The 24,289-nt window shown below is 40.1% G+C and overlaps 1 protein-coding gene across 3 annotated transcripts in view; it reads left to right on the top strand.

The window, feature by feature from the left end:
* The window catches only part of INVS (inversin), a 215,232-nt gene that overhangs the window by 148,395 nt on the left and 42,548 nt on the right, over positions 1–24,289 (top strand). For all 3 annotated transcript variants that reach the window (XM_077810860.1, XM_077810858.1, XM_077810859.1), the window contains exons 9-12: positions 5,149–5,304; positions 6,620–6,849; positions 8,338–8,444; positions 13,378–13,590. In XM_077810860.1, coding sequence (XP_077666986.1) covers positions 5,149–5,304; positions 6,620–6,849; positions 8,338–8,444; positions 13,378–13,590 — 706 coding nt within the window. The remainder of the gene's footprint in view (positions 1–5,148; positions 5,305–6,619; positions 6,850–8,337; positions 8,445–13,377; positions 13,591–24,289) is intronic.

Here is a 24,289-nt window from a genome sequence, read left to right as displayed (position 1 = left end):
CACTGTGCAGTAATCCAACCACTCTGTGTAGCTCAAGTGTTATTTTATAACATGGCCACTCGCAGTCAAGCTAACTTGAGAATAGTTAATTTAAGGGTACGTCACTGCAGAATTAACTCAAGTTAAGACAGTCTCAGGCCCTCATATATGACATGTCTTCACTGCAAAGTTCACTCGGGCTCTTCCTTGCGTGGTTGCCCCTAACCTGTCTCTTGTCTACACGCAAAACCCTCTCACCCAAGTGTGGTGGTGATACTTTGCACCCAGGCTAGCTGTCCTGTCCTGGGGTATAATAGGCTAAAGCCCAGGTGTTGCATACACTCAGATTGGTATTCCACCCACTTTTCAGTGAGGACCCAGGCTAAACCACTCAAGTGCTGATAGTCCTTCCATGCCTTCCCACAAGTCCCCCTCTGTGCCAAGAGAAATTCTTCCACAGTTGACTGAAAAAGAATCATAGAACGGCTCAGCTTAAAGCACCGCTAATAAGCATGGGATATACCCCCCAGAAGTCCTAAAGCTTCATACAAGTGAGCGCAGCACCAGTGTGAATGCATTTAAGTGTGGCTGTATAGTGTGGCCACTCATACTCAGGTGAGGCTAACTTGAGTGATCCGTCTTGGTTAACTCTGCAGCAAAGATATACCCCAAGAAGGAAAAAAAAGGCATAAACCTAATTAACCTTAAATCGAATGACTTTGTCTTTACAAGCTACATCCATTACCACTTTATTCTTGGTGCAGTCTCTTATCAATCTCAGCTATAACTGCTGCCACCTGACATGTCTTTTAAACTCTGCCACACACTATGTTTCAGACTTTAAAAGTGTAGTAATCCCATGCAGTCACCACAGTTATTAAAGCTCCACACATCAACAAGGCTTTCTACAGCTTACAGAACAGACAGAGCACAGCATCTCAATTGTTGGGTTTGTGCAGGGGTTCCCAAACTTTGTTCACAGCTTGTTCAGGGTAAGTTCAGGTAAACAAAACGTCTTGCGGCTTGCCAGGGGCTTACCCTGAAAAAGCCGCGAACCAAGTTTGGGAACCCCTGGGTTTGTGAGATTATTCAGATGTGAGTTTTGTTCTTGGATAAGTCAAATGGTTTGTTTTACAGTCCTTTCTGTCTCACATAACACATTGCACTAATGTGTGACCATTTTCTAACCTTCATGTTTTGATGAGGAATTTTTAATGCAAAAAAATGAAAGTTCCCCAAAACAACCCATTAATGCAAAACTACAGTTGAGTTGCGCACATTAAAAGTCGAGAAGTGCAAAATTATGCCACTGTTCTCTCCTTGTCCCCGAGCAGTCTGAATTTGGCCATATTGAATTTATATGTTTTAGCATAAGAATTTCCATATTCAGTTTATCTGGCCTCCCGTTAACAAAAGATCATGCATATATACCACCCTGAAATCACTCCCTTGTCCCAGACTTATCTTTTCAGAAGGCTTTGTATGTTTCCCATGGTTTTTGTGAAAGTAAGGTTGTAGTAGAATACAGTGCACAAGCCTAAGGGGACTGGGATACAGTTGCTGTGGGGACCACAAGTTTGAATTTTCTGACTTTTGTGCTTGTGTTGAGTAAAGCTCAGCTATAACATCGCATTAATGTAGTTTTTTTGCATTTACTTACAAAGAGCAAAATCTCCATTCAGACCAAAGCTTTGATAGAACATCAAGACGTTCCTTATTGTGCAGGAAAATGACACCAAGGAAAAGGAATTTCACTGTTCTCAGGGATCAGCACTGCAGGAGCACTGCAGGGGCAGCTTTATAGCTCTGCCGTCACCAACTGTGTACAATCGTGAGGGATCTGACTGTCGGTGGAACAAAGGTTCTATTGTGACCAGCTGGCTGAAGAATCTCTTCAGTCACCGTGACTCCATCACAGAAAATTTTGCTTACAAGAAAATATTGAGCACAGAGTGGGAAACAAGATGCCTGCGTCAGAATGAGTGATGGAGGGGAAGAACCAGGCCAAGCTGACACAGCAGCTCTTTTACTATTGTATTGTTGCATACACCCCATCTGTTATCTGATTGAGTAGCTTACTGCCTTCAGTTTCAGTGCAATACAGAAAACAGAGTCTAGAGTTTACTGTGGGGTCAGAACATATAATCAAGACCCATCCAAATCTGCTAAGCAGCAGGGACTTACTTCATTCTTGTCAAATTTCCATGTCTATCCAGCCACCCACCCAAATTGCTAGTGGAGCTTTCAGTGATTTTGGCTTTTTTTCACTAATGTAACTGAAGCTTCTGTACATAATTAATGATTTTTCCCCCATGGTAGCCCCAACAATTAAACATTTGTGTATTTTTTTAAAAATTGACTGTACAGTGTAAATGTTCTGTGATAAAATGTGGACCACGGTTACTATGCACACATGATTTCAGTTATTAAGGCTACACACTTTAGGGTTTGTTTTACTGACCATGTATATGCTCTGCGAAGTAGATTGCAGCTTTTAGAGCTACAGCTGCGTAAATGGGTATACAGGGGCACTGTATCAGCATTAGTTCACGAAGGTACTCAGCCTGTGGCAAACAGAGGCAGGCAAATGCCTCACTACGCTGGAGGAACACATACAAGACTGGCCATTGATACATCTTGTAGCATAGAGCTGCAAGCAGTACCTCCTGGCAGTAGTCCTTGTAGTGCGTCTTGTGTTTGAGATAGCACTAAACCTCTCCTGCACTAGCATTCAAGGAATGCAAGGTATAGGTTTTTAGCTACTCTTTGCACAGGAGCACAAAGGGTGGATAAGGACTCTATGTGTCCTCCACCTCCTACCCCTGACACACCAGCTCAGGAATGATCACTATCTGGCACTATGTATATTAAACCTGCGAAAATTAGAGACACCTAGATATTTTTTAAAGCACCTAGTTTTACTCTCTGAACAAATGAAATTTAAATAAGTACAGCTCACAAAATGATCAAAAGATCATTTGTAAGGGAAGCATTTGGTTCAATCTACTGTAACTGGCATTCATAAATGTGTATATATAAATATTGATATAGTCATTCTAAATTACTCAGAATTTGTGTCATCAGAAAAGTAATTTGTAGGAAAAAGATGTACTAAAAGTATACTTTTGAGACTGATTTTCTTCATAGTTCAACTTACTGTTTGGATTGTTTAGAATCATAGAACCATAAGGTTAGAAGGGATCACAAGGGTCATCTAGTCTCACCTTCTGTCAAGATGCAGGATTTGTTGTGTTTAAACCATCTAAGACAGATGGAGATCCAGGCTCTTTTTGAAAACCTCCAGTGAAGGAGCTTCCACGACTTCCCCTAAGCAGTTTGTTCTATTCTCCTACTGTTCTTACAGTTAGGAGGTTTTTAATATATATTTACCACTCCAAAGCACATAAAATCAATATTTCAAGCAAATCTCCAAAACATTTGCCCTCCATTTCAACAAATCTGTTGAAATGTCATCACTCTTTTTGGCTTGATTTTCCATGAAGAACCATCTGGGTTAGCTGAACTTGTATTTTGACAAAGTTCAGTTGATAGCTCCAGTGGGATGAGGTTATGGATGATAGAAACATCATTTGCAACCAAGCAACATCTTACCATCCTCCTGCCGTCTCAGGCCCTGCTGAAGGATTTGTGCTGTAATCTTTGGGCTGAGCCAGAGTGAGGTGGATGGTGCATAGATTCAGGGGTAAGAAAACAGAGGGGAAATGTGAAAGGATAGGAGTCTGCAGAACCAATCCCATGTGACTTTCATGCAGAAGGATTTCCTTGGTCTCTGGGGCAAGTGGGAACATGCCATCGAGACTGAATCTCCCCCCTGATTCCCAAGCCCTTCACTGGTCCCTTTTGCTGCCTGCTGTGCCCCATAGAAGATGGGAACATATGGCCTTTTATTAGCTAAGCATAGTCCTAAATGAAAATCTTTGTGAACAAAGGGTTAGACTCTCGCTTACACCCATGTGCGAAATGGGAGCAGGATATAAAGGACACCCTACCATGACCTATGTAAGGGCAGGCAAAACTGCAGTTCCTGCAGTCAAGGGAGCACAGGAACTACTCCCATATTACTCCCCCCAGAGAGAGGGAGCAGAGAGCCATGAATCTGGTCTGTCACATGATTGTCTGGCAAGGAGTGTGCTGCATCTCTTTAAGGAAGCAATTTAGTTGCTCCACCTGCCACTGAGGCAAAATGTGTCTTGCTTGCACTGCTCTTGCACTCTCCTAACATGGGATTGTGCCAAAATGGCATGATCTAGCAAAAGAGTTAAGTTTGAAAATGAGTTTCAACGGAGCCCCAAAATACAACACTACATTTACTTTACAAATATCTACAGTGTTAACAAACATCAAATGTTAGGAAATCCAGATATTCCCTTACTGCCATATAAAGAAACCATCCTTCATCACTAACTATCACCCTACTTGACTCACACTACCCACCCAGCCTTAACTTTCCCCCTAAAATTTGCAAAACTACATGCAACGGTCAGAAAAAAGAAAATTCTGGAATGGGAGGGAAGCAGCTGCTTTCAGCTGCCTCCTTCTTTCTGTACCACAAGAATTTTCACTACACCTCTAATGCAGTATTTACTGCTACAGGAGCCAGTTGCAGCTGGTTTCTGCACTTTCCACACCTTTTCCTCAGAACAGAAATCCAGTGGCAGCACATCTCCAAGATCTTTTGCAGAAAAACATTTATCTCATGTTAGTGTGAAATGAGACCATTTTATTTGATGTCAGGAAAATCTCAGAGAAATAAATAAGGGGTTTGTTGCAGTAGCCATAGGCAGTGTTGTCTGTAGTGGAGTGACTCAGTAATAGGATTAGTAAAAGAGGAGGCAGTAGCTTCATATAGTGTGTACAGAGGCTACTGTCCTACAATTCAGTATAAGCCAGTCGAACTTCTGGTGAGGTTTGAATTTGTGTTTCCATGAGTAAAGAAGATGTAACAAAGCTGCCACCTTTTTATATCATGCATTATGTTGTGTTGTTTGCGTGGCAAGAGAGAAGTAGTGATTGCCTGTCACTTGTTTTATTTTGAGCTGTTCACAGTTCTGTGATTGAATGGCAGTTCTCTCTACCAAAATTATTGAAATGAATCATTATTTTTGACAGTTCTAATTGTCATTGTCTAATTTCTAACTATTCTTTCAGCATTACATGCTGCTGCCCTTTCCGGCCATGTCAGCACTGTGAAATTGCTCTTAGAACATAATGCACAGATAGATGCAACTGATGTAATGAAGCATACTCCACTTTTCCGAGCCTGCGAGATGGGACACAAAGAAGTGATACAGACACTCATTAAAGGTCAGCTGTCACAAATTTACAAATCCATTCACAGAGTTAAAATGCTGTTGTAGGTAGGTAGTAAAATAAATGGCATTGCTGGACAAAAAGAAGAGCCCAAAATTAGTCCAATAGGGAAAGATTTATGTGTAGTACATTTCATAGAACAGTAAGTAGTAAAAGCAAATTATTTGCATTGAGAGAAGACTAACTAAAACTAAGAAAAACTAAACATATACCCAAAAGCAGCCTTTGTCTCTCCCCACTCTCCCCATGAGTCTCTTCCAGTACCCTTTAATCTCCTAAAACCTCACATAGTATTTTTTTCTCTTTCCTATAAATGAGATCAATTTAAATTTTGTTTACCATTGGTGAGAATGGGTTCAGTAGCAATCTTTGAACATTTAAATGGTTTACCTGTTTCAAATACAGTTCAAAAATCAACTTTTTTGATATCATCACTTTAATGTGTTTTTCCTGTAACTTTTTATTATAAACAAAGTTTTATTGTTTAGACAATTTTAGAAATAATAGAAACCACAAAAGAAAATAATTATATTACACAGATATAGGCGTATCATCTAAGCTACCAGCATTTGTAGAAGCATCACGTTTGGTCTACACTCATATTTTCTCTTTGGCTTTTGTGGAAGTGATGAGTTGGTGGACATAACGTGATCAGGGGCTGACTGAATCATATGAATCATTATAGTTATATTATTATAGGGACAGATTTTTTTTGGTTTGATTAGAGCCAATGATTGGTATATTTTGTGGCTTTTTTGTAGTTTAGTACTGTATTTTTTAACTGTTGTAAGAGCACCTTGGGGAAAGCAAACTAAATAAATGAATTTGATTTGGGTAGAAGAATTTTACATGCTTGAGTAAAGAAAAAGGAAATAACTGCAAAAGCCCATAATGTGGTGAGGCTAGCGGTAAAATTTTGAAAAGCATCTAAGTTCGATTTTCAAACATGACTTAGGCATTTATAAGCCTATATCTCATTTCAAGTCAAAAGGATTCAAGCACCTAACAGCAAGATTTTCAAAGGTATTTGGACACCTAAAGTTGTAGATGGGCACCTAATGGGATTTTCAAAAGCACCTGAACAAGTTGGATGCCTAACTCCCATTGAAACTCCTAAGTGCCCAAGTCACTTTTGAAAATTGTGCTTGGGATTTTAAGTCACTTAGGTGCTTTTGAAAATGAAACCCCTGGTCTTTTGGTTTTCAGAGGTGTTCTAACATGACATGGGCTTAATCTCCCCTTCCTCTGACATGCAAAAATATTTTGGTGCTTTTATTGCTGATGTTCAAATGTTGTTTTGTTATTACAGGGGGAGCAAGAGTAGATTTGGTTGATCAAGATGGTCATTCTCCCCTTCACTGGGCAGCTCTGGGTGGAAATGCTGATGTATGTCAAATTTTGATAGAAAATAAAATCAACCCAAATGTGCAGGATTATGCAGGTAGAACTCCCTTGCAGTGTGCTGCATATGGAGGCTATATTAACTGCATGGTCGTGTTACTGGAAAATAACGCAGATCCAAATATTCAAGATAAAGAGGTATGTTGTTCTTCACTGTGTCATTTAAGTTAATGTCAGACCAAGCTTAAACTGAAAGTATCTTCTCCTTCCTGCATATCCTTCTCTTTTCTGCAGCACAGTGGCCTTAATCCTTGCTTTTCACACCAGTGGTACGATGAATCTGTGTTCACTGCTATTGTAGGGGAAGAAAAAGCAGGCCTAAGACTACTTTCCCTTCATATTTCACTTTTTTAGGGCTTGATCGAAGATTATTATTTTAATATACACCATAAACTGAAGATGCACATTTCCATGTTGTCCTTTGGCTTTTCCATTTAAAGCTAACATCTTAAAATTATCCTTTTAAAAACTCCTTATTCTTTACTTGTTTGTTTTTCTTATTTAAATATTTAACAAGGGAGTGTAATTTTGTAATCCACACCATGTCTGTCTCTAGCATGTGTTAGTGAGGATAGAGAAAGTGAGGTGCAACAAACTTGCCGAAAGAACTGCAGCAATTATTCGTCTGTCTAGCCCTTAAGGGCAAATAAGAACATTGTAGTTTGCTTGTATGTTCCTTTGCTCCTTCCCTTAGGCACTAAGTGAAACTCGGTACCAAAATAGATTTTGTATTCTAGGACAAATTCTCTGTTGCTGTAAATTGGCACAACTCTACTGGAGTCAATGGAACTGCACCAGTTTACACCAGCAGCTAACTTGCCCCAATATGTTAACCTTTTACCACACTGCATGCGACATACTTTTCTGTCCCACAGTCAGTTTAATGAAACTTGCTACAGAGCGTTCATATCTGGAAATTCTACTTACAGTGGTCTCAAATTTGGAGCCACAACGTTCAGCTGTACTGACAGCCAAGAATGTGGTCAAAGTATTACCTGAAGGCCAGATCCTTGGCCCTAGCTTCAACTGATTTCTGCTACATCAAGTAGTTCAAAGCAGCCAGAAAGTTGCCTTAAAAAGTCAGCTGAGGATTCTCCTGACATGGGATAACCCTTGTGAGACTTAGAACTGTCATGGAAAGCTCTATGCCACCTGCCACCAATGCCCTTGATGCAGGTGGAATGTTGGGGAGCCTGCTGAAGTACGGCAGAGTGCACAGTGCTCCATCTGATCCATGGCTCTACAAGACTACATCCACTGGCATCATTTATATTGGTCCTTAGGCCAGTCTAAATTACAGAGGGCTATTTTGGCCCCTCGCTGGCCCATGATTTCGGAAACTGAAAGGAGGCTTAGAGACAGATTTCCTTCTGCTATTCTTAACTTCACAGAGTATAAATTCTGCACAGCTGCAAATTTGGCCCATATCTATTTTTAAAAATCTTTTTAGTGATTTTTGCTTTTAAGCTCTTTATTTCTTTTTTAATGGACAAGGTGTATTTTGGAACCACTTGTTTGGTCATAAGGTCCATTTGAGCCCTGAATGACACCATATGCTATTTTTCTTTCCGCAATATAATGTTAGCAGCTAATAAACCTCTTACTTCATATATTTTTGGTTTATAGGGAAGGACTGCTTTACATTGGCTGTGTAACAATGGCTACCTTGATGCTATAAAGTTGCTGCTGGGTTTTGATGCTTTCCCTAATCACATGGAGAACAATGAAGAGAGGTACAGTTTATTAAACAAATTATTTTCTAATTTAGCACACCTACTCTGGTTTGTCTGTCATATGTTCAAATATTGTCTGAGAAACATGAGCTTGAACACATCTAAAAAACGCTGGAGTAATCTCGGGACTGGAGAATAGTTAAATTATGCAGTTGAAGACACTATTTTTCAAATAAGACTGTTCAAATCTTTATCTTAAATTTCTATTGTACTTTTCAGCCTGATCCTGCAGAAAACTTCTGTGTATTTTACCCTGTGTGAGTAATCTCATTGAAGCCAATGAGGCTACTCTTAGTGTGTAAATTTAGACGTGTGTAAGTCTTTCAGGATTGGTGCTTCACACAATAACAGTGAAATGAACAGAAATACAGTGAATTAAAGTAAATTTACTTAAATTTTATTTGCCCTATTCACCTTATCATAGAATCATAGAATATCAGGGTTGGAAGGGACCCCAGAAGGTCATCTAGTCCAACCCCCTGCTCGAAGCAGGACCAATTCCCAGTTAAATCATCCCAGCCAGGGCTTTGTCAAGCCTGACCTTAAAAACCTCTAAGGAAGGAGATTCTACCACCTCCCTAGGTAACGCATTCCAGTGTTTCACCACCCTCCTAGTGAAAAAGTTTTTCCTAATATCCAATCTAAACCTCCCCCACTGCAACTTGTGACCATTACTCCTCGTTCTGTCATCTGCTACCATTGAGAACAGTCTAGAGCCATCCTCTTTGGAACCCCCTTTCAGGTAGTTGAAAGCAGCTATCAAATCCCCCCTCATTCTTCTCTTCTGCAGACTAAACAATCCCAGCTCCCTCAGCCTCTCCTCATAAGTCATGTGTTCTAGACCCCTAATCATTTTTGTTGCCCTTCGCTGGACTCTCTCCAATTTATCCACATCCTTCTTGTAGTGTGGGGCCCAAAACTGGACACAGTACTCCAGATGAGGCCTCACCAATGTCGAATAGAGGGGAACGATCACGTCCCTCGATCTGCTCGCTATGCCCCTACTTATACATCCCAAAATGCCAGAGTTAGGAAATGAGTCTTTCTATTCCACCTTAACCCTATGTTCTTCTGTTTAGTACAACCTTATTTCAAAAACCCCAAAATACACTTTCTTTAATTAAATTCTGCTTTCTTGTTTCTTATACTGCGTCACTAAAAGATGATGGAGCTGTTCGTTTTCACAAATCTACCAACAGATGTCTATACAGGGCCCAGTCCTGCTCCTGTTGAAGCGAACTGGAGTTTTGCTGTTCAGTTCAGTGAGGTCATGATCTGGTGAAAGGAGAAAAGTAAAATTGTATTTTAAAAATAGTTATTGCAGATTACCTGGTGGTTATCTGTATTCTGATGGTCCAACTAAAAATAAATCCCTCTATAATTATAGGGTGACTATAAATTTGCATCTGTTTTCTTTGTCTCTGACTGACATATAAATAATAGTTTTTGATTTAAAAATCTTCGGTTGTGATAGTTTAAATTGGTCACATGACTGCAGGTAATCAGTGCTACTACATATTTTGGTGTCTCTTTTCAAGAAGACAACTTCATCACAATCATAAACAAAATTATGGATCGACATGCCAAATAGATATGAGTACATCAACATTTTAAAAATCACTAGAATGATTTAAAATCCAATGTACATTAGTGCTGCAGGGTTTTGGCTTCCATCCTGTCTCCCTTATTATTTTTTAATTGCCTTGCTTACCCCTATCATTTGTTTTTTGTTGCCTGCTCTGACCATCCAGATGTCTCTTCCTGTCCTGCAGAGCAATGTATTATCATTTTTCTATTGAAAACCACAGTAGAAAGCATTAAGCAGCTCCCAGTTGTGTTTCTCTAATGCTATCTATGGTGGCTTTCAATAGAAAATGAAAATAAACAGCTGTATTTGAATTAATTTTAATTTATAGTATTAAAAACAGATATTCTCCTCGAGAACTGGAGGGTGACCAGCGTTCTACCTGTCTTAAAGAATGCTGCTAATGGTGCTTGAAGAATTTCAAGTTAAAGATTTTTACCCTGGTATGCCTATAACCACTTCACTAGCATCTAGGGAAGCCCTCTGTTCACCTCTTGGCATCACTGTGTTTGTATGTGTGATCCTTAGATCCCACATTCAGATATGCTCTTGCTTATAATTGCATTATCTAATCTAAATGCACTGGCACATCTCTATTCTCTTTTCTTTGTGTGTTTCTTTTACTGTTTTAAAAGACAAGGGAAGTAAATTTTAAAATACTATATTAATAGAATTACAGTTAAGAACATAAATGCACTAATCTCAGGAAGCTGAAGAGTTAAGGCTGCGACAACATTCCAAATACTCAGCCACATTGCACATACTGTACATAGTAAGCCATACATTTAGGAGCATAAGCAGTAGTCTTCTAGGTATGAGTGCCATTCTTGTTATAGGAACCTTAACTTTTGAATTTCCAGAATTTTGTGTATTTAAATATTCAACCTTAATGTTGCACAGATAGGGATGCTATATTTGCATTTGTCAAATAGTGTGTCATATCATCTAAACTCTGTCATAATTGGGTATGAGTGAACCTTAGGTGCAGAGCTGTAGTTTGATTTTGATGGATTGACATTCAAATATGCACACTTCCACATGTTAACGCATGGTGCCCCTATGGTGGGGAGGCATCCATTTGCTCTTATCTAATAGCACTCTTCAAGGGAGGTTTAGCAGTTTCCTACCTTTGCACAAACTGTGAAACCATACCACTTGGCTTAAGGAGTTAACATTCATAGCTCCAGAATATACATATATTTGGAACTTTAATATAAGTCTAAATCTAACTACCAGTCTTCTAAAACTCAGTCCTAAATACTCTCACTGAGGACAAATTAATAAAACAAATTGGTGTTTCTAGACCAAACTGTTTTTGAAATATGATGATCCTAAAAAACTCTTAAGAATGCCTTTTTAAAATAACATCAAACTGTCACAGAACATTATTTTCTGCCAAGAGATGGGACGTTTCAGGAGCAAAGAAGGCTTTTGAGAAAGGTAAATGGGAGACAAGAGAGTCAATATAAGCCCAATGATTTTTTTATAAATGTAATCGTGGCTCCTTCTTGAAGTGCTGGTCCCCATGTGTATTCCACACAAGGGAACAAGTGCACACTGTGCTCCTGAGATCGGAGATTTCTGGCTGTGGTGTCCCTTGGTCCGTGCTTGTGTAGTTGCTCTCCTCATACTCCGAACTGAGGACATAAGGGGCACTATGGATTGACACCTCTCCAGTTCCTCTCTTACTGCCAGTCCGAAGGATCTGAAGCAAAGGGGAAGGAGTGGGGCTAGTGGAATACATATAGGGACCAGACATCTCAAACAATCTCCAGTTACAGGTAAGTAACCTCTGTTGACACCCATGCTTTAGGAACCTAAAAATATGCTTTAATATCTTTTTGTATTTGTTCCATAAAAATATTCAAAGCAGCAGGTAAACTTTTAAAATTGATTTTTCTCAAGTGAGCTCCTTTTAGTAGTATCTGTCCAAGAATTATTTCAAATCTTTGTCTCCTTTAATGTTTTATCAGCAACACACCTTGACCTACAAATCTCCATGCTCTGTCATTGCCTTTTATTCCTATTGACATTTCAGTTCAGACACTCTAATCTTCCCATCAAACCATCACCATATGGCAAGTCCAATTGTGCTGTCTGTCTGTTCTTCCTGTCTTTATCTGCATTGCATCCTTGCTGGTTACCATCAAAAAGAGCCTTAATTTTTATTACCTCATGCATTGATACTAGCTGTTTAACTTGATACATTGTATAAGCATCATATTTTTTTTCTGTTACCACTAATATTCAGTTAATAAATGTATTTTCCTAGCATGGGCACTTCAAATCAAGGGCGGGGGAGGGTTGTGTACATTTTGCTGCCCATTACTGCTTGTGTGAATTTGGGCTAAAATTTTCAAAAGTGCCTAAAGATGTGTCTACGCTGCAATAAAACACCTGCAGCTGGTCAGGGTCAGCTGACTCAGGCTCTCAGGGCTCAGTCTGCCAGGCTGTGATGGGGAAGGGTCAAGAGCCTGGGCCCAAACATCTACACTGCAATTGTATAGCCTCACAGACCGGGCCCTGCGATCCTGAGTCAGCTGACCTGGGTCAACCGTGGGTGTTTTATTGTAGTATAGACATACCCTAACTGACTTTGCCTAGGTCCCATTAAAAAACAGAGGCACTTGGGCCCATAAGTGGCTTTTGAAAATGGGACTTAGTCTCCTAAGTCTTTTTTTAAAAATTTTACCCTTAATGCCTCTGAAAGTGTGGAAGTAATACCATGTGCTATAGTTGGTCATAATATCATCAATCTTTCTGTAACACATCTCTGCCAAGGCACTTAACCCTGTCCTGCAAAATCACTGCTATTTCTGTTTTGGCCTCTCTTTGTCAAAGATGTAAACCTTGTTAATTATGTAATTACAGTATTTATGTGGTATTCTTATGTGGATAAAGATTCACTAGCTAGAGGGTAGAATGGGACTACCAAGATGAGTTTTACTTATGATCTAAACCAGAATTTAGAATCAAGTCCCCAGAAAGGAAATACTTGTGCAAATAACCCAGCATGCCACCTAATCTCACATCACGGGCATTTTTCACTTATAAATTTAATTTAGGAACAAAGTGCATCTCCCAGAGGATATATTTGTAAGTGAGCCTCAAGGAACAACTAAGTCTTAATTGCTTGCTCAAATCCTCTTTTTAAAGAAACATGTTAAGGTATGGAATCGGTCAGATCCTCAGAATTTGGAAAAGTGGTTCTCTGAAAAAGGTGTTAAACTCTTTCCTTAGAGGAGGTTTCCTCTTTAGTGGAGCTTCCATCTCACTTTTTAGCCCAAAAATATACATTGGGACTAGCAGTCTAATCTATCATAACACTTGTATGTTTTCTGTCTTTAGATACACGCCACTTGATTATGCTTTGCTTGGAGAACACCATGAGGTGATTCAGTTTATGTTAGAACATGGTGCTCTGTCTATAGCTGCCATACAGGACATTGCTGCCTTCAAAATCCAAGCTGTCTACAAAGGATACAAGGTTAGAAAGGCTTTCCAAGACAGAAAAAATCTTCTAATGAAGCATGAACAGCTGAGAAAAGATGCTGCTGCCAAGTAAGTCTAACACATGGAGAGTGCAGAAATGAAGCTATTAAAAATGAAATTGTTGAAGATAATAGTAGTTTACAGATGAATTGCTCTATATTTTTTTACATCTTTTTAGAAATAAAGTCTGTGTTCGCTTAAAGGAAAATCTAGTGTTCTACCAGATGGTGTATAGATAGGTACATTGTATAATACATTTATGTTTGGAGGGTTTTTTTTAAAAAATAAACAAATACTTCTTGAAGCTTTATCATTTCTGTGGTGATGGATAACTCTGGGCCTCTGTCATGCAGGATACTATCCTCCCTCCCTCTGAGAATCATTCTTCCTGTGATGAGTTGCCCCCTTATCTCTGTTTCTCAGGGGTTGGGAAGTGAAGAGAGACTTCCCACCCAATCAGTTTCTAAAGAGTTGCCTGTGCCAATCCTGCTCTGTATTAACCCTGTTAGCTGGTTTTTCAGTACTTCTCCTTTTAAAATGACAAAGGAGTTTCCTGTGGTGGTGGTGTAGCTGTGTCGGTTCCAGGATATTACAGAGACAAGGTGGGTGAGGTAATATCTTTTATTGGACCAACTTCTGCTGGTGAGAGAGACAAGCTTTTGAGCTAGATAGAGCTTTTCTTCAGACCTCTCTCAAAAACAGAAGTTGGCCCAATAAAAGATACTACCTCACCTACCTTGTCTCTCTAAAGGAGTTACCGAACAAGACTATAGTGAACAAGACTATAGGAATGAAGGATAGAAACAAAGGGGAAGTTGAGAGTGAGCAAAGTGTATTTGGGCAAAAAGTGAGTGAGCAGCGGAGTAAGAAGTGAAGGAAATACAGGATGGTAGAAGGAGAAAGAAGCTATTAAATATAGAACTTAAATAGATTTTCACACAGATAGAAAGAGTTCACCAGTTACAGTACAGCAAATTAAACTTTTTAAATTATCTTCCTGTCAAGGGCAGGCATAAAATGACTTTTGCCATCCCCTAATTTTTATTCTTAGGTTGTTAAAGCCATGGTAAATACCAATTCATAGCAGAAGTGCAAGGCTAAATGAAGTATTCTAATAGCCCAGTAACAAGGTAAATTAAAAGAGAACAGAAACTGATCAGATAAACAATGCCCATGTTCCCTCCAAACATCTGCAGTATATCTGACGTCCACATCCTATCTAATCTATATAGGATGTTTCTTTATCACCCATTACTGTAGTAGCTGTATTACATCTGTGTATGGTAATTGTTCCTAATGGATGTCTTCATAGGGATTTTGCCTTTTATCTTTCCCAGATACTAAGAAGCTTTACTTGTTTGTTTTTTCCTCTAGATTTTGTTTATTCTGGGAAAGCTTTAACAAATAGGTGATTCTTCTAGGGTTCTCTCTGACTTCCTCCAGTAGCTTGTTCCACATTCCACTTCTACAGGCTTTGAATCCACAATTCAACTCCTATGTTATAGGTGTCTGAATATGAATACATGAGTGATTTTTTAAATAGGGAGTCTCTTACTAGTATTAAAAGAGAATATGGTTTAGGTGTTTGAAAATAAACATAGGTCTGAAATTAACTTTGTATCTATTTTATGAAGCTTTGCAACCTGCTCTAAAATGAAAACAAGCAGAATTTCACAACTTTCTCATTATCTGTGATCACCCATCACAGTGAAATTCACAAAACTGTACCAAGTGAAAAGTCAGATTTCTTTCCAGATTGCTTTAAATGTGATCCTTCCCCCTCTCCCTTGATAATTCTAATTTAAAGTTACACGCTTTAAGTAAAATCCAGGAACTAGACAAAATATTGCAGAGTACAAAGTTGTTAATTGAGCATCAGTAAACATTTAACCAATATTCATACAGTGAAGATAGAAAGGTGTTCAAAACATTTTCACAGGGGTATGAAAGGAACTTATGCTCTAGTTAGTCTGACATCAGTTTGGGGAAGATACTAGTAATTAGATGAGGAAAATAAATGGGAGATATTTAGAAGACCACAGTTTGATTATCGATAGCTAACTTTACCTTAGCTAACTTTATTTTAGAAAAAGAACGTTGTACTTCACCAACATTGTACTTCACCAATTTTGTAAGGATTTTACAGCCAAGAAAGGCAAAAGTAGTAGGTTTCATATACTGTACAAAGATTTTCTACACACTGTTTTTGTTTGTTTGTTTTTTAACTAGAAAAGTACTTTAAAACTGACATCGGATTAGAAAGCACGTAGACTAAATAATTTATGTAATTCAAGTAATTATACATAAAACATGATGAATATGAGTGACCGTCTACCTTATATAATTGACATAGTGCCAGAATTGTGATGAGATTATATACTAAGAATATAAGTTTTCAACAAACAGGTGAATTTAATCAAAATAATTTAACTGCTTGTTCTATCAAGCAACTAAAATATAGTTTATAGAACTTTGTAGTCTGAAGTTCCACAATATTCAAGAGGGACAAATTGATTCCTAATCCACTCGTGCTAATGTTGCCACTTACATAAAGATGTATATGTTTTCCATTTGTCCCAGCATTAAAATATTGCCACTTACCCAGCTGAAAGAAACTAGTATTCAGTTACTTCACATCCTATTTGGTGGATGGTGCTTAATTAAGTTAGTTGATTCTGCTACTTCAACACTCACAGAAGAGATATTTAAAAACTCTTTTACTATAAACAACCCACAGAAGAATCTTCTCAATTGTAATATCTGGTTGTACAGAGATTTATTATTTATTACAGCAATGCCTAGAGGCCCTGATTAGGACCAGGGCCCCATTTTGCTAGATACTATACAAACATATATGAAGATGTGTTTCCTATCTCACGGCATTTCCACAAAACATTCACATATTTCCCTTTCATTTCTCTGCAACAAATAAATCCTGAAAGGAAAATGCATCTCAAAACTATACCACACTTCGACCCAATCCACATACATACCTCAATTCACATACAAACTCAAGTAACCAAACACGATCAAAAACAAATATAATAGCAATGCTACAGAGCACCCCTCAGTCTCTAATAGACCAGAAGTGTTGTCAGCAACAGAAATGCAAAAGCTGAGATTTTCAGATTCAGGCAACGTGGATGCCTTAGTTTCATTAACTGTAATGGGAATTGTACAGCTGAAAGTGGCTCTGAAAATCTCAGCCAAAAGGTTTTCACTAAAGCTTTTTTAACATAGAATCATAGGACTGGAAGGGACCTCGAGAGGTCATCTAGTCCAGTCCCCTGCACTCATGGCAGGACTAAGTGTTATCTAGACCATTCCTGACAGGTATTTGTCTAACCTGCTCTTAAAAATCTCCAATGATGGAGATTCCATAACCTCCCTAGGCAATTTATTCCAGTGTTCAACCACCCTGACAGTTAGGAAGGTTTTCCTAATGTCCAATCTAAACCTCCCTTGTTGCAATTTAAGTCCATTCCTTCTTGTCCTATCCTCAGAAGTTAAGAAGAACAATTCCTCTTCCTCCTCCTTGTAACAACTTTTTATGTACTTGAAAACTGTTATCCTGTCCCCTCTCAATCTTCTCTTTTACAGACTAAACAAACCCAGTTTTTTCAATCTTCCATCATAGGTCATGTTTTCTAGACCTTTTATCATTTTTGTTGCATGTTTAACCCTAGTGGAATGTTTGTAGTGGGGTTCCTCACATCTCAACAGGAATTTAAGAGAACCATTCTCAGAACAGCATCAGACATGTAGAGTGGAGATATTGTCTCCTGAAACTTCCAGTCCGTGTCTGGAAACTATTTCACTTTATTCTCTGTTGAATATGTTTGCTACCAAAGTTGGAAGACTTCTCTGAAGAAGTCTGGGATGAAAACATTAGCTCTTATATTGCTGCATGACGTGTGTGCTGTTACTTCTGCAGAAAGGTCACCTGAATTAACATGGAGCATACATTACTGGGGCTTGTAAACTCTGTCTTATCTCCATATTATATATGATGACAGCTGTCATCTGCTTTATTGTATATACATTAATTGTGTTGCTCCTTGCAATTTGGATAACATCCCTTCTTTGGGAAGAATTTGATCTCCACTGTTGTATTAATCATTTATGGCCAATAAGGACCAATAATAATAATGGTCAGATAATCTAAATTCCAAGGATGAAATCCTGGCCCCCTTAAAACCAGTGACAAAATTCCCACTAACTTCAGTGGGACTGAGATTTCACTCCTGGGGTATGTCAGGATAGCAGGGGAGCCAGCTGAGGGTGAGGCAGGGACAGGAGCAGCAAAAGGCGCAGGCTGGGGGAATCTCTCAGAACTTTGAGGCATCTGCAAATCCTCCAAACAAGGTAGCAACAGTGAGCGGGCTGTAGTGGCTGCTTTCATTAGGAGCCTATATAACCTGCTTCGGGGTCACTTGGTTAGTCCCTTGCTTGTGGATTGGCTGGGCCCTGATTGATTGGCATTGGCCTGTCATAAGATTTTCAAGTAATTACCTCAGATGTCTCACCAGTTCAGGCTCAGGGATGACTTGTCACAGGGTATGGTTTGCAGCCTCCCTACCTATGGAACTCCCCTGAACTTAGTGGAAGATCCATACATAGACCAGCCATCTCTGATGAAATTATCTAATAACTTCCTTTTTAACATGGAATACTGTGCTTCTTTCTGTGTGATTTAGATCTGATTTGACCAAAAGAATTTATTTTCGTACTTGTGATGTCCCTGGTGTTTTGAAAAATATGTGATACTTTCAGCTACAAAATTTCATAAGACATCATTCCTTCATTATGATATGTGGGTGTTTCTGTTACTCTCCTGTGTGTGTTTTTAATGTATATTATAAAATTTATTATACTGTTTCTGATTCATTGAAAATAGTGGAGACAAAGTCTCTATACCAAGTATGGGGGAAATATTTATTTAAATTGAATTGATATACAATTTTGAGCATATATTCATATCAAGTTGTCACATATAACAAATTTTATCTAATTGCAATTTTATGATCTGTCATAAACTGGAGGGGACATTATGTTGTCACCATTCTGTGTATCCATCTGTGCATTCTACAGTTAAGCTTGGCCAGAGTTTTACTCCTAGCTACATACAGCCAGCTAATATCCCTCCTGATCTGATAAACCTGCTCTCCAGATAAATGTAGATAGCATATGGGAATACTGAATGGTGGTGAACTGTTTCTTAGGTTAAAAGAAAAAAAAAAAAGACTTCAACTTCTGTATTTAAAACTCTCTTCCTAAATTTTTAATTGATTTTTTTTAGTTATATATAAATCATTCCACAAGTTGTAATGTTCTGAGTTAGTTTGTTTTTAAAAAAATTGGGTACTTCACCTAAAAATGATAAGGATAGACAATGATGGTTATGATAAAATGGACAGGAAGTGTTTTATTCAGAGTACAGGCAATTTACAGTATGTAATTCACTGTTGCAAGAAGTGAAGACAAATACTGTGGATGGCATTTAAAATGTGCTATGTGCTAAATAAATTTATAACTGCTAACAGCATCTGTAGATATACAAATTGGTTAAATGCATATCATTTATATAAACCTATTTCATGTTGGTTAAACAAAGATATTTTATATCATGTACAAAACTGCACAGATGATTAGGTGGTTCATAGGAGAAGGCCTGGTCTCGACCACTGGCTTTTGAGACGTAGCACTGCCATTGTCACAGGGATGGTAACAAATGGAATGTATGTGGCAAAGTTCAAAAATCTTGCTGTGCTGCATGTAGGATCGTGTTCTCTGATCACACATGTTAATTGCCAGAGTCTTAACTGGCTATACTGTCCAGTAAATACCTGCTATTTGGGGGCTTTTGTTTAGTCTTGTGATTTTTTTTGCAAATCGATTGAGAACTAGTGAACTTATTAGGGTCAGCTCCAGAGACCTTTTTGAGATCAAATGGGGCTGGCTCCTGGCAAGTAAGCAAACCCAATATTTTTTCTAAAATCTGTCATCTTGTGCTCTAGAATCTAAGCTTTCGTTTTAAAAAAATAAGTCTTTAACTCTTAAGATTACAAATTATTGGAATTATTCAAAATATAAACCAATTCAGTGATGTCTGCTTGAGCCCTCAGACAGCCAGATGCAGATAACAAAAACGGAAGAAGCCAGAAGTGTTAGAATCAAATGAACTGATCCCAATGAGACCTATGGCTTTGTAATTCCAGAATAAAAAACTTAATTCTTGAAAAGGAGAAGAATCCGGTAAAAGTTCAGAGTTGTAGAATATGAGTGAATTAAGAAAAGGATTCTAACAATGAATCTGTAGATTATGGAAGTCTTGAACAAGGACAAAGGAGTAAGAGGTAATGAGAAGACTAGATATGTTAGTATCTCTTACTGTTCTGTGGCAAATGACATTAGCAAGTCTGAAAGTATGTAGTAAGAAAACCAAGTAGATGAGGCACCCTGCAACGTCAATTAATGAGAGGGAAGTTCAGAAATTTGAAATCAGAAATATTTTTCAGGCTGTGTTATGCAGCCAAAAGTGTCAGGAAGCCCAAAGAAGAAATCAGCTGTTGGCAGGTTTTTTTACACTGATTCAGCAACCATATCCCAAGCCACTTTCACAATCTGCTGTACTGTTATTAGCCAAAGGAAGGAGCATAGATATCTGAGAACATCCAATGTTAAAACTCCATTTACAGAGGAAATACCACCTCAAGCGTGGAAAGACCCTAAAACAAAAGGGCCCCCATAACTAATAAACTCCAGCTTATATTGAGGAGAAGCAGGACAAGATGAAAAACAATATTAATTCTGAGACTTGCGTTGTTTTTGTTTTCTTCTCAGTCACTGAGGCTTAAAACGGGGACGATGACAACAGTCAGATCAGTAAAAAGAAAAGGAGTACTTGTGGCACCTTAGAGACTAACAAATTCATTAGCGCATAAGCTTTCGTGAGCTACAGCTCACTTCAGACTAACACAGCTGCTACTCTGAAACCAGTCAGATCAGTGTGTCCCATGTTCTTCTTCAAGTAATATCCCTATTGGTTCTCCACTGTTGGTGTAGCGGTGTCCATTTGGCCTGCGCATGCATTACCCCCCCGCTCATGCTCTGCCACAAGGCCAAGGAACCCTAAGCAGGTGAACCCTCCTCAGTTCCTTCTCAACCGCCCCTGGTTAGAGACAGAACTTTAGCTGTCCATTAGCGGATCATTAACTTCTTCAGAATTGTTAGTTTTAGCTACCTTTTTGGAGCTTCCCTTTCTTTTCTTTACTCCTTTATTTTTTATTACCAAAGCCAAAAAAAACACTTTATTTTAGACTTCATTTTTCTTCGCACTCCCCCCTCATCTGGAGACACCCCCCACACCCCCCAGACATACAAAAGTATGGTTTGTGCCAACAGCTGAAGCCCAGATCCAGAAAGGATAGAGAACTGAGACTCAAGCCTCTCCTAATGGAGGTGGCCCTTCAACCACCCTTTGAGCCACAGAGAGCAGGAAGCCTCAACGCAACCCTCTATTGCTAAGGGAGGTGAGCTCAAGGAAACACCCATGAGCTACTCTTGCAAGACCTTTAAGAAAAGAGTTATGAGTCCCCAGAGTGAGCTCCGACCAAGCTAAAAACGATCTCTGGCTTGCTCTGTATCATCGGTACCAGCGGCACCGAAGTTGTCTAAGTCAGGTACCCAGGGCTTGCATGGCAGTGCCCCGACAGAGCATGTTGGGATGTCTAGGGACCCAGTGGGCACAGGCAAGGAATCATTGGTACCAACTGGGCATGAGAAGTACAAAGAATCAGCCAAGTGCTTGCCAGGCAACGGCGGATTGCACTATCAGGTACATATCATTGACTCCTTTGATGCAGACATCTTGGCACCGACAACCACCACTGGTACCAATGCCTTCGGCACCGCCAGACTTCCGGTACACAACAGACCTTTCAGTGTCTGATGCACTGGATTTGCCTCTACTTAGTACTAGGGCTCCAGTAGTGAGTCCATCCAGAGCTCCAGGCTCACTGGCAACATCATGCCATGTACCCACTTTTTCATTCATTGAGTCAGATAGTGATCAAGAAGACGTGGTCTCCCGCCACTCTTCTGGACCCACCCTACAGGTGGCCAATTCCAGACCTCAGCCATACAGTTGCTCTGAGCCCCAGCCTCCTTAGTATGGGCAGCCACGGTACTAACCACCAGCCCCCTTCCCACCCTCTCAATGGCCCTACTGGGACTCTTAGCAGGCACGCAAACATTGTGCCTCCCATGGCTATAGTGTGGCCTATCAAGAGCCAAGGACACCTCCTCCTTTGGCTGCTATATTGAGGGCATCCAAGCAGCCTGAACAATTAAGTTGAGAAGGAAGATACCCCCCAGACTAATTTCTCATCATCATCACAAGACAAGATAGTGATGCCCCCTCCACCATCGTTGGCAGATGACTTTAAGCTATTTCAGGAGCTGGCCCAGAGGTGACCGAGTCACACCACAAACTAGTGGACATTTTACATTCTTCTGTCTCGTTCAGAGTAGCCCTCCTTATTAACGTGGCCCTCTTCAACCCTGCCTAACTCATATGGCAGACCCTTGTGTCAGTCCCACCAAAGTGCAAGCGAGCCAACAAAAGCTATTATGTTCCAGCAAAAGACATAGCATATCTCTTCTCCCACCTGCCTCACAGTTCGATTATCATGGACACAGTGAACTCAGGGACCCTTCTCATGAAAGCCTGCTACAACAAGAGATAGACCGTCTCCTCAGCGTACAAGCCATAGAGCTAGTGCCCGTACATCTAAGAAGCAAAGGCTTTTACCCTCACTACTTCCTGATACACAAGAAAAATGGAGGTTGGAGACCTATACTAGACCTCAGGTTGCTTAACAAATTTATTAAGCCTCAGAAGTTCAGGATGGTCACATTGGCGATGATTATCCCATCATCAGAAAAGGGAGACTGGTTCTTGACCCTCAACCTTCAAGATGCTTACTTCCACATTTCGATCATACTGAGTCACAGATAATACCTCAGACTCACACTAGGCCAAGACCACTATCAGTACAGAATTCTCCCTTTTGGCCTCTCATTAGCCCTCAGAGTATTCTCCGAGGTCCTCTCAGTAGTGGTGGCCAACTTGTGCTCCCAGGGCATTATGATTTATCCTTAATTGGAAGATTGCCTCCTCAGGATTGATCCACATACACCAACTCCATAAATCACTAAGGGTTTCTGTACCCAATGTGTGCTGAAACTTGGTGGGCCAAGAAGCTAGTAGGACTATAGCTTCAGCACCACCCATGGGACTCCAGATTGTAGGATCACCCAGCTCAACCACACTATTTAATCCAAAGGCACAGGAAGTTCGAGCAACAAGGTGGTTTCCTGTTGTGGTTGCACTGGATCCTGCTTGTGCCTGCCTCCGGCTCCCAACCCTACTTCCTGATTCTTGCTCCACTCCTGGCTCCTGCCTCACCCTGCCCCCTCGCTCCTGTTCCCTCTGTGTTCCTGCTCCGTGCTTGATTCTTGCCTCTCCTTCAGTTCCTGCCCTTAGACTTTGCCTTCAATTATCAGTTACCAGTCCTGGCTCCGACCCCAGCTTCCAACTTCTGACCCTGACACTGGCTTGACTTGGCTCTAGCGTTTGGTATCTGAGCTCAGCTCTGACCCTCAACTTTGATTCCTGGTTCTGACTCTGGCTTGACCCCTGACTCTGGTAACTGGCAGTTGACTCTGGTGCTGACCCTTCCCTTCATTCCCCAACCTGGACGCCTGCTCTGCTCGCTAGACATGACTCCTACTCTGACTACGAGGCCAAACCGCCTACATCCTGGTCCTTAACAGCGGCTTCCTTAGCTAAAGCCTGCCCAGCTATCTCTCATTTCACCAAGGCTGTGTCTACCTTGCAAAAAAAAAAAAAAAAAAGTATGTTCTTTAACTAGGATAAATTAATCTGTATTGTCTAACTTGGGTTAAAATAGCACTGAAGACACAGCAATTTGGCTTTTAAATGAGGTTAGCAGCTCAAGTTAAAACCTATAGGGCAACCTGGGGATGAACCTGAGCTGCTAACCTGAATTACAAGCTAAGTTGCTGTGTCTCTACTGCTGTTTTAACCCAGGTTGGCTAATGTAGGTTAACTAACATGAGTTAAGAATGAGCACACCTTTTTCTGCAGTGTTGATGTTCTCTAAGGGTACGTCTACACTGTAATTAGACACGCACGGCTGGCTCATGCCAGCTGACACTTGCTCGCAGGGCTGGGGCTGTGGGGCTGTTTCATTGAGCTGTAGATATTTTGGCTGATGATGAAGCCCGAGCACTGGGACCCTCCCACTTCACAGGGTTCTAGAGCCCAGGAAGCAGCCCAAACCTGAACATCTACACTGGAATTCAACAGACCTTAGCCCGAGCCCTGCAAGCACCAAGTCAGCTGGCATTGTTAGGGGGCTTATTCCTTTACTCACTCACTTCCCTGGTCCTTCTCGCATTAACAGAGAGCAACAATACCTGAAGTCCAAATCTGCAAACAATTCGATGTTTATTGGGGTGAACTTCCAGCAAGCATGATTCCAGTTTCCTTCCTTAGTATCCTCCTTCCCAGCTCTGACACCACAGAGCCTTACACCTGTGTCCCTGTTCCCACTTCCCCCTTTAGCAAAACATGATTCCAATTTCCTTACCCACATTCCCTGTTCCCATCTCCCCCTTTAGCAAAACATGATTCCAATTTCCTTACCCACATTCTCTGTTCCCATCTCCCGCACCCATACAC

This window comes from Eretmochelys imbricata, chromosome 2, assembly GCF_965152235.1.
Source record: "Eretmochelys imbricata isolate rEreImb1 chromosome 2, rEreImb1.hap1, whole genome shotgun sequence".
Lineage (NCBI taxonomy): Eukaryota > Metazoa > Chordata > Testudines > Cheloniidae > Eretmochelys > Eretmochelys imbricata.
Note: the sequence above shows the minus strand (reverse complement) of the source record. Positions and strands in the feature narration are given on the sequence as shown.